The 10,498-nt window shown below is 59.3% G+C and overlaps 1 protein-coding gene across 1 annotated transcript in view; it reads left to right on the top strand.

Moving 5' to 3' along the window:
- Positions 1-153: 153 nt before the first annotated feature.
- Positions 154-10,498, top strand: part of CHD8 (chromodomain helicase DNA binding protein 8) — a 31,158-nt gene continuing 20,813 nt past the window's right edge. Inside the window, exons 1-18 of the mRNA XM_035572350.2 lie at positions 154-200; positions 776-890; positions 1,006-1,200; positions 1,327-1,395; positions 1,492-1,547; positions 1,943-2,060; positions 2,904-2,987; positions 3,085-3,222; positions 3,312-3,437; positions 3,544-3,783; positions 4,390-4,566; positions 5,396-5,539; positions 5,639-5,894; positions 6,180-6,393; positions 6,493-6,688; positions 7,634-7,801; positions 10,055-10,234; positions 10,317-10,427. Coding sequence (XP_035428243.2) covers positions 154-200; positions 776-890; positions 1,006-1,200; positions 1,327-1,395; positions 1,492-1,547; positions 1,943-2,060; positions 2,904-2,987; positions 3,085-3,222; positions 3,312-3,437; positions 3,544-3,783; positions 4,390-4,566; positions 5,396-5,539; positions 5,639-5,894; positions 6,180-6,393; positions 6,493-6,688; positions 7,634-7,801; positions 10,055-10,234; positions 10,317-10,427 — 2,634 coding nt within the window. The remainder of the gene's footprint in view (positions 201-775; positions 891-1,005; positions 1,201-1,326; positions 1,396-1,491; positions 1,548-1,942; positions 2,061-2,903; positions 2,988-3,084; positions 3,223-3,311; positions 3,438-3,543; positions 3,784-4,389; positions 4,567-5,395; positions 5,540-5,638; positions 5,895-6,179; positions 6,394-6,492; positions 6,689-7,633; positions 7,802-10,054; positions 10,235-10,316; positions 10,428-10,498) is intronic.

Here is a 10,498-nt window from a genome sequence, read left to right as displayed (position 1 = left end):
TGGCCATCGTTGGTCTTTGTGTGGCCATCGTTGACCTTTTGTGGCCAACGTGTTGGCCATCGTTGAGGCCATCGTTGAGCCTTGTGGCCATCGTTGGTCTTCATGGTGGCCATCGCTGGTCTTTGTGGTGGCCATCGTTGACCTTTATGGCCAATGTTGGTCATCGTTGAGGCCATCGTTGAGCCTTGTGGTCATCGTTGGTCTTCGTGGTGGCCATCGTTGACCTTTGTGGCCGTCGTTGGTCTTCGTTGAGGCCATCGTTGACCCTTGTGGCCATCGTTGGTCTTCATGGTGGCCATTATTGACCCTTTTGGCCCACTTTGGCCGTCATCATGTCCGCTGTTGACCCTCGTGGCCAACGTTTACCTTTGTCATGTCCATCATTGACCTTCATGGCCAACTTTGGTCTTCATCATGTCCATCGTTGACCCTCACGGCCAACGTTGACCTTCATCGTTGACTCCAACGTCGGTTCTGTTGCACTCACCGTCGGCGTTTTTGGCCCCTAAACCAAATTTTGGCCTCGTTGACCCCAAATTTTGGCCTCGTTGACCCCAACCTTTGGGCCTCGTTGTCCCCAACCCTCGTCCCACCACCCCTCGTCCCCGTTGCCCCCAGCCCTTGGTTCCCATCATCAACCTTACCGCGTTTTGCCCAAACCTCCTCCCCGTTGCCCCAATTCTTGGCCTTTTTGCCCCAAATCTTCGCCCGTGGGGCCAACCCCGTGGGTAAGCCGTCTGTCCGTCTCCTCCTAACCCCCGTCCCGTGTCCCCAGCACCATCACCCCGGTGGTGGGCAAGAAGCGGAAGCGCAACGCCTCCTCCGACAACTCCGACGCCGAGGTGATGCCGGCGCAGTCGCCGCGGGAGGAAGAGGAGACCAGCGTGCAGGTACGGAGACGAAGGCCGCGGGGCGGGGCGGGGGGGGGTGTCTCCGTGGGGACACAGACCCCGCCCCCTCACCACCTCCTTCCTTCCTTCCCCTTCCGTTTCTCCTTCCCCGCAGAAGCGGCGCTCCAACCGGCAGGTGAAGCGCAAGAAGTACACCGAGGACTTGGACATCAAGATCACCGACGACGAGGAGGACGAGGAGCTGGACGTGACGGGGCCCGTGCGGCCCGAGCAGCCCCCCGCCCCGCAGCCCCCCGCCCCGGAGCCGGAGCCCGAGGGCGAGACGTTGCCCTCCATGCAGTTTTTTGTGGTGGGGGGGGGTCTTCTCTTTTTACCCCCGGGGCTGGGGGGTGGGGGGGTCTTCGCGTCCCGTTTTTTAGCTCCGCCTTCGCCGCGGGCTTCATCTTTTCGTCTCGGTTTGCTCCTCCTCCTCCAGGAGAACCCCAGCGAGGAGGACGCGGCCATCGTGGACAAGGTCCTCTCCATGCGGGTGGTCAAGAAGGAGGTGAGGGACCCCCGGGGGGGACCCCAAAAGGGGCGGGGGGGGGGGGGGACAGACGGCGTTTGGCCAACGTTGACGCCCCCACCTTGCTCCCCGCAGCTCCCGTCGGGGCAGTTCACGGAATCCGAAGAGTTTTTCGTCAAATATAAGAACTAGTAAGTGGCCAGCCAAGATGGAGGCTTGGGGCGGGGCTCGCCATCTTCTCAGACCCTTTTTTGGGGTCTTTTTATGGAGTTTTAGTCTTCTCGTAGAGTCGTACAACGTCGGGGGGGGGGAGAAACCCAACCGGGGGGCGCGTAGATGACCCCGACGTTCAACGGGACGACCCGTTGACATCTTGGGGTGCTTCTAGGACACAACGACCCTCTTTAATAAGAGGCCGGGGGTTGAAATCGCAGGTTTTTTGGCCCAAAATGGCTTCGCCGAAGGGTTGCTGGGGGATCTTTTTCGGCCGCCGTGGGCGCTGTGGGGTCTCGACGCCGCGGATGTTTCGGGGTCCGGGTGATTACTCGCGATTGACCCGATGGTTTGCGTCGCGTGTCCCGCGTAGCTCCTACTTGCACTGCGAGTGGGCCACCATCGACCAGCTGGAGAAGGACAAGAGGATCCACCAGAAGCTGAAGCGCTTCAAGACGAAGATGACGCAGATGCGGCACTTCTTCCACGAGGTGCCCAATTTTTGGGACCGGGGGGGGGGGGAGGACGGTTTTTTGGGGGCTCGGGGGTGAGTTTTTGGGGGGGATTCTCAGTTTTCAAGAGGTTTTTTGGGGGATTCTTTGCGTCTCACCACCCTTTTTTTTTTTTTTTAGAAAATCATTAAAAAAAAAAAGGATCGGGAACAGAGGGGACGTTTTTGGGGGTTCGGGGATGAGTTTTTTTGGGGGATTCTCAGTTTTCAAGAGGTTTTTTTGAGGGATTCTTTGCGCCTCACCACCTTTTTTTGTAGAAAATCATTAAAAAAAAAAAAGGATCGGGAACAGAGGGGATGTTTTGGGGGCTGGGGGATGAGTTTTTGGGGGGGATTCTCACCTTGCAAGAGGTTTTTTGGGGATTCTTTGCGTCTCACCACCCTTTTTTTTTTAGAAAATCATAAAAAAAAAAGGATTGGGAACAGAGGGGACATTCTGGGGACTCGGGGATGAGTTTTTTTGGGCGATTCTCACCCCTCAGGAGTTTTTTTTGGGGGATTCTTTGTGTCTCACCACCTGTTTTTTTTTTATAGAATCGTATAAAAAAAGGATCGGGAACAGAGGGGACGTTCTGGGGGCTCGGGGATGAGTTTTTTTAGGGGATTCTCACCCTTCAAGACGTCTTTTGGGGGATTTTTTTGTATCTCACCACCTTTTTTTTTTTATAAAATCATAAAAAAAAAAGGGTCGGGAACAGAGGGGACATTTTGGGGGCTCGGGGATGAGTTTTTTTGGGGGGTTCTCACTTCTCAAGAGGTTTTTTGAGGGATTCTTTGCGTCTCACCACCTGTTTTTTTTTTATAAAATCATAAAAAAATAAAGGATGAGGAACCTTTCAACCCCGATTACGTGGAGGTGGACCGCATCCTGGACGAGTCGCACAGCGTCGACAAGGACAACGGGGAGGTGAGCGGGGAAGGAGAAAAAAGGAGGTGGTGGGACCCCGACCCCATAAACGACGTCCCCTGACGGCCACGTCCTTTTGGGATTCCTCCTCCTCCAGCCCGTGGTCTACTACCTGGTGAAGTGGTGCTCCCTGCCCTACGAGGACAGCACCTGGGAGCTGAAGGAGGATGTGGACGAGGGGAAAATCGGCGAGTTCAAGCGCATCCAGGCCCGGCACCCCGAGCTCAAGCGCCTGGTGAGCGGCCGCGTCTTCTCCTCGCGTCCCCACCGCGGCGGCAGCTCCGTCATCCCCTAATCTTTTATTTTTTCCCCCCCCAAAAAAAGCCCCGTCCCCAAGCCGGCTCCTGGAAGAAGCTGGAGCTGTCCCACGAGTACAAGAACCACAACCAGCTGCGGGAGTATCAACTGGAGGGGGTCAACTGGTTGCTCTTCAACTGGTACAACAGGCGAGTTAACGGGGCGGGGAGGGGGAAATGGGGTCGGGGACCGTCCCCGTAGGGTTTTGGGCCACCAACGGGCCACCAACCCGGCGTCCCCGGTGCCACCCCGCAGGCAGAACTGCATCCTGGCCGACGAGATGGGCTTGGGCAAGACGATCCAGTCCATCGCCTTCCTGCAGGAGGTCTACAACGTGGGCATCCGCGGCCCCTTCCTGGTCATCGCGCCCCTCTCCACCATCACCAACTGGGAGCGGGAGTTCAACACCTGGACGGAGATGAACAGCATCGTCTACCACGGCAGCCTGGCCTCGCGGCAGATGATCCAGCAGTACGAGATGTACTGCAAGGACTCGCGGGTACGGGTGGCTTTGGGGTCCTCCGGAAGCTCCCGTGGTGGAGGGAGGGCGAGGGTGGCTCTTAGGTCCTCCAAAAGCTCCCGGAGAACCTCCCGAGGGTGGCTTTTAGGTCCTCCAGAAGCTCCTGTGGTGGAGGGAGGGCGAGGGTGGCTCTTAGGTCCTCCAAAAGCTCCCGGAGAACCTCCTGAGGGTGGTTTTTAGGTCCTTCAGAAGCTCCTGGAGAACCTCCTGAAGGTGGGAGGAGGGCGAGGGTGGCTTTTAGGTCCTCCTAAAGCTCCTGTAGAACCTCCCGAGGGCAGAAGGAGGTCGAGGGTGGCTTTGAGGTCCTCCAAAAGCCCCCGTAGAACCTCCTGAGGTGGCCTTTAGGTTCTCCAGAAGCTCCTGGAGACCTTCCCAAGGGTAGAAGGAGGGCGAGGGTGGCTTTGAGGTCCTCCAAAAGCCCCATTAGAACCTCCTGAGGTGGCCCTTAGGTTCTCCAGAAGCTCCTGGAGACCTTCCCAAGGGTAGAAGGAGGGCGAGGGTGGCTTTGAGGTCCTCCAAAAAGCCCCATTAGAACCTCCCGAGGATGAGGAGCCGCGGCTGGAGCCTTCCTCCCGCCCCCCCCAGGGCCGCCTGATCCCCGGGGCCTACAAGTTCGACGCGCTGATCACCACCTTCGAGATGATCCTGTCCGACTGCCCCGAGCTGCGGGAGATCGAGTGGCGCTGCGTCATCATCGACGAGGCGCACCGCCTCAAGAACCGCAACTGCAAGCTGCTCGACAGCCTCAAGCACATGGACCTGGTGAGGGCCTGGAGAAGGCTTCCTTGGGGGGGACGGGAGGGGGGACGAGGAGACCTCCTCTCCCCTCCTTGGGTCAGGTTTGGGTTCCCTGGAGGGTGTTGGAGGGGCTCTTGGTGGTGTCCGGAGGTGTTTGGGTTCGCGCCGTGCATCCCGAGATCGTTTTGAAGGACTTTATGGGGTCTTGGTTGGGTTTGGAGGTGTTCGGGTTGACCTTGTGTCCCCTGGGGATGGTCCTGAAGGTGTTCGTGGGGCCTTGGTTGGGTTTGGAGATGTTTGGGTTGATCTTGTGGTCCATGGGGGATGGTTCTGAAGGTGTTTGTGGGGTTTTGGTTGGGTTTGGAGATGTTTGGGCGTGTCTTCTTCTTCATAGGGGTGGTCCTGAAGGTCCTTACGGGGTCTTGGTTGAGTTTGGAGATGTTTGGGTTGACCTTGTGTCCCTTGGGGATGGTCCTGAAGGTGTTTGTGGGGTCTTGGTTGGGTTTGGAGATGTTTGGGTTCATCCCATGCCCCTTGGGGATGGTCCTGAAGGTGTTTGTGGGGTCTTGGTTGGGTTTGGAGATGTTTGGGTTCATCCCATGCCCCTTGGGGATGGTCCTGAAGGTGTTTGTGGGGTCTTGGTTGGGTTTGGAGATATTTGGGTTCGTCCTGTGGTCCTTGTGGGACGGTTCTGAAGGTGTTTGTGGGGTTTTTGGTTGGGTTTGGAGATGTTTGGGCTCCGTCCACGTGTCCCGGCCGAGGACAGCCACACGGGGCCACCCCGCTGTCCCCCCCGGGAGCTGGAGGGCCTCATCCTGCTCCCCCCTGACGCTCTGCCCCCTTCGGACGGCAGGAGCACAAGGTCCTCCTGACGGGCACGCCGCTGCAGAACACGGTGGAGGAGCTCTTCAGCCTCCTGCACTTCCTGGAGCCCTCCCAGTTCCCGTCCGAGGCGGAATTTCTCAAGGACTTCGGCGACCTCAAGACAGAGGAGCAGGTGAGGAGGAGGAGGAGGAGAAGAGGACCCCGGTCCCTCACGTGGCCACCAGGGTCAGGTTCTACTCGTGGTGACTCTCCCCACCCCCCCCTCCCCCAGGTGCAAAAGCTCCAGGCCATCCTCAAACCCATGATGCTCCGCCGGCTGAAGGAGGACGTGGAGAAGAACCTGGCGCCCAAGCAGGAGACCATCATCGAGGTGGAGCTGACCAACATCCAGAAGAAATACTACCGGGCCATCCTGGAGAAGAACTTCTCCTTCCTCTCCAAGGGCGCCGGCCACACCAACATGCCCAACCTGCTCAACACCATGATGGAGCTGCGCAAGTGCTGCAACCACCCCTACCTCATCAACGGTGAGGGGCGCGGCGGCGGCGTCCTCCTCCTCCTCCGACCGCACAGCAGACGTCTTGGGGGCCAAAAGCAGACGTTTTGGGGGGCGAACACGCGTCGAGGGGTCCGCCAGAGGCTTGGAGTTGGGGTTTTCCTTCTCCCGGTGGGCGTGGAGAAGGTGCTCCGAGTCTTCCAGCTTGGTGGTGATGCCCCCAGGTGGTGTTTGGTGGGGTTGAGGGGTGAGCGGCGCCCCCCCCAGCGCCCCGCTGATGGTCCTGTGTGTCCAACCCCCCCCCCCCCCACCCCAGGCGCGGAGGAGAAGATCCTGGCCGAGTTCCGCGAGTCCTGCCACCACCACGTGCCCCACGACTTCCACCTCCAGGCCATGGTGCGCTCCGCCGGCAAGCTGGTGCTCATCGACAAGCTGCTCCCCAAGCTGAAGGCCGGCGGCCACAAGGTGCTCATCTTCTCCCAGATGGTGCGCTGCCTCGACATCTTGGAGGACTACCTCATCCAGAAGAGGTGAGAGGGCGCGGAGGGCGGCGGGGAGGGGTCGCGGGGCCACCCGGGGCGCGCCCCCCCCCCCCCCCCCATCCCGACGCGGTTTTGGGGTGTCGGCAGGTACCTGTACGAGCGCATCGACGGGCGGGTGCGGGGCAACCTGCGGCAAGCCGCCATCGACCGCTTCAGCAAGCCCGACTCGGATCGCTTCGTCTTCCTGCTGTGCACGCGGGCGGGGGGGCTGGGCATCAACCTGACCGCCGCCGACACCTGCATCATCTTCGACTCCGACTGGAATCCCCAAAACGACCTCCAGGTGAGCCCCCGGGGGCTCCTCCTGCCTCGCCGCCACCCCCACTTTGTCCCCGTTGCCGTGGGGCCTTGGGTTTCGGGGCCCCGTTGAGTTTGAGTCGACGGGGTCTTGGGTTTCGGGGCCCCGTTGAGTTTGAGTCGAGGGGGTCTTGGGTTTCGGGGCCCCTTTGAGGTTTGAGTCGAGGGGGTCTTGGGTTTCAGGGCCCCGTTGAGTTTGAGTCGAGGGGGTCTTGGGTTTCGGGGCCCCGTTGAGTTTGAGTCGAGGGGGTCTTGGGTTTCGGGGCCCCGTTGAGGTTTGAGTCGAGGGGGTCTTGGGTTTCGGGGCCCCGTTGAGTTTGAGTCGAGGGGTCTTGGGTTTTGGGGCCCCGTTGACTTTGAGTCGAGGGGGTCTTGGGTTTCGGGGCCCCGTTGACTTTGAGTCGACGGGGTCTTGGGTTTCGGGGCCCTGTTGAGTTTGAGTCGACGGGGTCTTGGGTTTCGGGGCCCTGTTGAGTTTGAGTCGAGGGGTCTTGGGTTTCGGGGCCCCGTTGACTTTGAGTCGAGGGGGTCTTGGGTTTCGGGGCCCCGTTGACTTTGAGTCGAGGGAGTCTTGGGTTTCGGGGCCCCGTTGAGTTTGAATCGACGGGGTCTTGGGGTTTGGGGCCCCATTGAGTCAAACTCAACGGGATTTGGGGTTTGGTGCCCCACTGGGTTTGAGTCAATAGGGTCTTGGGTTTGATGCCCCGTTGAGTTCATCTTGATGGGGTCTTGGGTTGGGGGCCCCGTTGATGTCATCTCAAAGAGGTTTGGGGTTTGGCGCCCCGTTGAGTTCGACTCAACGGGATTTGGGGTTTGGCGCCCTGTTGAGTTCGACTCGGTGGGATTTGGGGTTCGCTGCCCCAAGGGGCTTTGGGGTTTCGGTGCCCCGCTGACCCCACCTTGCCGCGCGCTTCCCCCCCTGCCCCCGCAGGCCCAGGCGCGGTGCCACCGCATCGGGCAGAGCAAGGCGGTGAAGGTGTACCGCCTCATCACGCGCAACTCCTACGAGCGGGAGATGTTCGACAAGGCCAGCCTCAAGCTGGGCCTCGACAAGGCCGTGCTGCAGTCCATGAGCGGCCGCGAGGGCAACATCGCGGGGGTAAGGGGGCCCGGGGGGGGAAGCGGGGGGTGGAGACCCCGTAAAAAGGGGTCCCGGGGGGGGGAAACGGGGGGTGTTTACCCGTGGAAGGGGTTCTTCAAGGAAAAATGAGGGGTGGAGAACCCATGGAAGGGGTCCTGGGGGGGAAATGTGGGGTGGAGACCCCATAAAAAGGGGTCCTGGGGGGGAAACGGGGGGTGGAGACCCCATAAAAAGGGGTCCCGGGGGGGAAACGGGGGGTGGAGACCCCGTGGAAGGGGTTCTTCAAGGAAAAATGAGGGGTGGAGAACCCATGGAAGGGGTCCTGGGGGGAAATGTGGGGTGGAGACCCCATAAAAAGGGGTCCCGGGGGGGAAACGGGGGGTGGAGACCCCATAAAAAGGGGTCCCGGGGGGGAAACGGGGGGTGGAGACCCCGTGGAAGTGGTTCTTCAAGGAAAAATGTGGGGTGGAGAACCCGTGGGAGATGTTCTTCAAGGGAAATGAGGGGTGGAGAACCCATGGAAGGGGTCCTGGGGGGGAAACGTGGGGTGGAGACACCATAAAGAGGGGTCCCGGGGGGGGAAACGGGGGGTGGAGACCCCATAAAAAGGGGTCCCGGGGGGGAAAACGGGGGGTGGAGACCCCGTGGAAGTGGTTCTTCAAGGAAAAATGTGGGGTGGAGAACCCGTGGGAGATGTTCTTCAAGGAAAAATGAGGGGTGGAGAACCCATGGAAGGGGTCCTGGGGGGGAAACGTGGGTGGAGACACCATAAAGAGGGGTCCCGGGGGGGGAAACGGGGGGTGGAGACCCCATGGAAGGGGTTCTTCAAGGAAAAATGTGGGGTGGAGACCCCATGGAAGGGGTCCTGGGGGGGAAATGTGGGGTGGAGAACCCATGGAAGATGTTCTTCAAGGAAAAATGAGGGGTGGAGACCCCATGGAAGGGGTTCTTCAAGGGAAATGAGGGGTGGAGACCCCATGGAAGGGGTTTCTTCAAGGGAAATGAGGGGTGGAGAACCCATGGGAGATGTTCTCCAAGGGAAATGAGGGGTGGAGACCCATGGAAAGGGTTCTTCAATGAAAAATGTGGGGTGGAGAACCCATGGAAGATGTTCTTCAAGGGAAATGAGGGGTGGAGACCCCATGGAAAGGGTTCTTCAATGAAAAATGTGGGGTGGAGAACCCATGGAAGATGTTCTTCAAGGGAAATGAGGGGTGGAGACCCCATGGAAAGGGTTCTTCAATGAAAAATGAGGGGTGGAGACCCCATGGGAGATGTTCTTCAAGGGAAATGAGGGGTGGAGACCCCATGGAAGGGGTTCTTCAAGGAAAAATGAGGGGTGGAGACCCCATGGAAGGGGTTCTTCAAGGGAAATGAGGGGTGGAGACCCCATGGGAGATGTTCTTCAAGGGAAATGAGGGGTGGAGACCCCATGGAAAGGGTTCTTCAATGAAAAATGTGGGGTGGAGAACCCATGGAAGATGTTCTTCAAGGGAAATGAGGGGTGGAGACCCCATGGAAGGGGTTCTTCAAGGGAAATGAGGGGTGGAGACCCCATGGGAGATGTTCTTCAAGGGAAATGAGGGGTGGAGACCCCATGGAAGGGGTTCTTCAATGAAAAATGAGGGGTGGAGAACCCATGGAAGATGTTCTTCAAGGGAAATGAGGGGTGGAGACCCCATGGGAGATGTTCTTCAAGGGAAATGAGGGGTGGAGACCCCATGGAAGGGGTTCTTCAAGGAAAAATGAGGGGTGGAGACCCCATGGAAGGGGTTCTTCAAGGGAAATGAGGGGTGGAGACCCCATGGGAGATGTTCTTCAAGGGAAATGAGGGGTGGAGACCCCATGGAAAGGGTTCTTCAATGAAAAATGTGGGGTGGAGAACCCATGGAAGATGTTCTTCAAGGGAAATGAGGGGTGGAGACCCCATGGAAGGGGTTCTTCAAGGGAAATGAGGGGTGGAGACCCCATGGGAGATGTTCTTCAAGGGAAATGAGGGGTGGAGACCCCATGGAAGGGGTTCTTCAATGAAAAATGTGGGGTGGAGAACCCATGGAAGATGTTCTTCAAGGGAAATGAGGGGTGGAGACCCCATGGGAGATGTTCTTCAAGGGAAATGAGGGGTGGAGACCCCATGGAAGGGGTTCTTCAAGGGAAGCATGTCGTGAAGGTCCTACTCTAGCAGGACCTGGGGCTTGGAGGTGGTTTGGGGCGGGACACGGAGCCCGAAGGCGTCCGTTTCCTCATCGCTCTTCTCCTCCTTCCTGCTAGATCCAACAGTTCTCCAAGAAGGAGATCGAGGACCTCCTGCGCAAGGGGGCCTACGCGGCCATCATGGAGGAGGACGACGAAGGCTCCAAGTTCTGCGAGGAGGACATCGACCAGATCCTGCTGCGCCGCACCACCACCATCACCATCGAGAGCGAGGGGAAGGGCTCCACCTTCGCCAAGGTACCTCGACCTTCTCCCGGGTCCCTTCCCACCACCTCCGGTGGACGCCTGGTGGGCGAGCACCTCCCTTGTCCTCCCCCAGGCGAGCTTCGTGGCCTCGGAAAACCGCACCGACATCGCCTTGGACGACCCCAACTTCTGGCAGAAGTGGGCCAAGAAAGCCGACCTGGACCTGGACCTCCTCAACAGCAAGGTTGGGTGGTGGCGGGTCACCAGGTGGGGAGGCGGTGGGAGGTTGGGGGAAGGACCTCATCCTTCTCCGTC

The sequence above is a fragment of the Cygnus atratus genome, unplaced genomic scaffold (assembly GCF_013377495.2).
Source record: "Cygnus atratus isolate AKBS03 ecotype Queensland, Australia unplaced genomic scaffold, CAtr_DNAZoo_HiC_assembly HiC_scaffold_38, whole genome shotgun sequence".
Lineage (NCBI taxonomy): Eukaryota > Metazoa > Chordata > Aves > Anseriformes > Anatidae > Cygnus > Cygnus atratus.
Note: the sequence above shows the minus strand (reverse complement) of the source record. Positions and strands in the feature narration are given on the sequence as shown.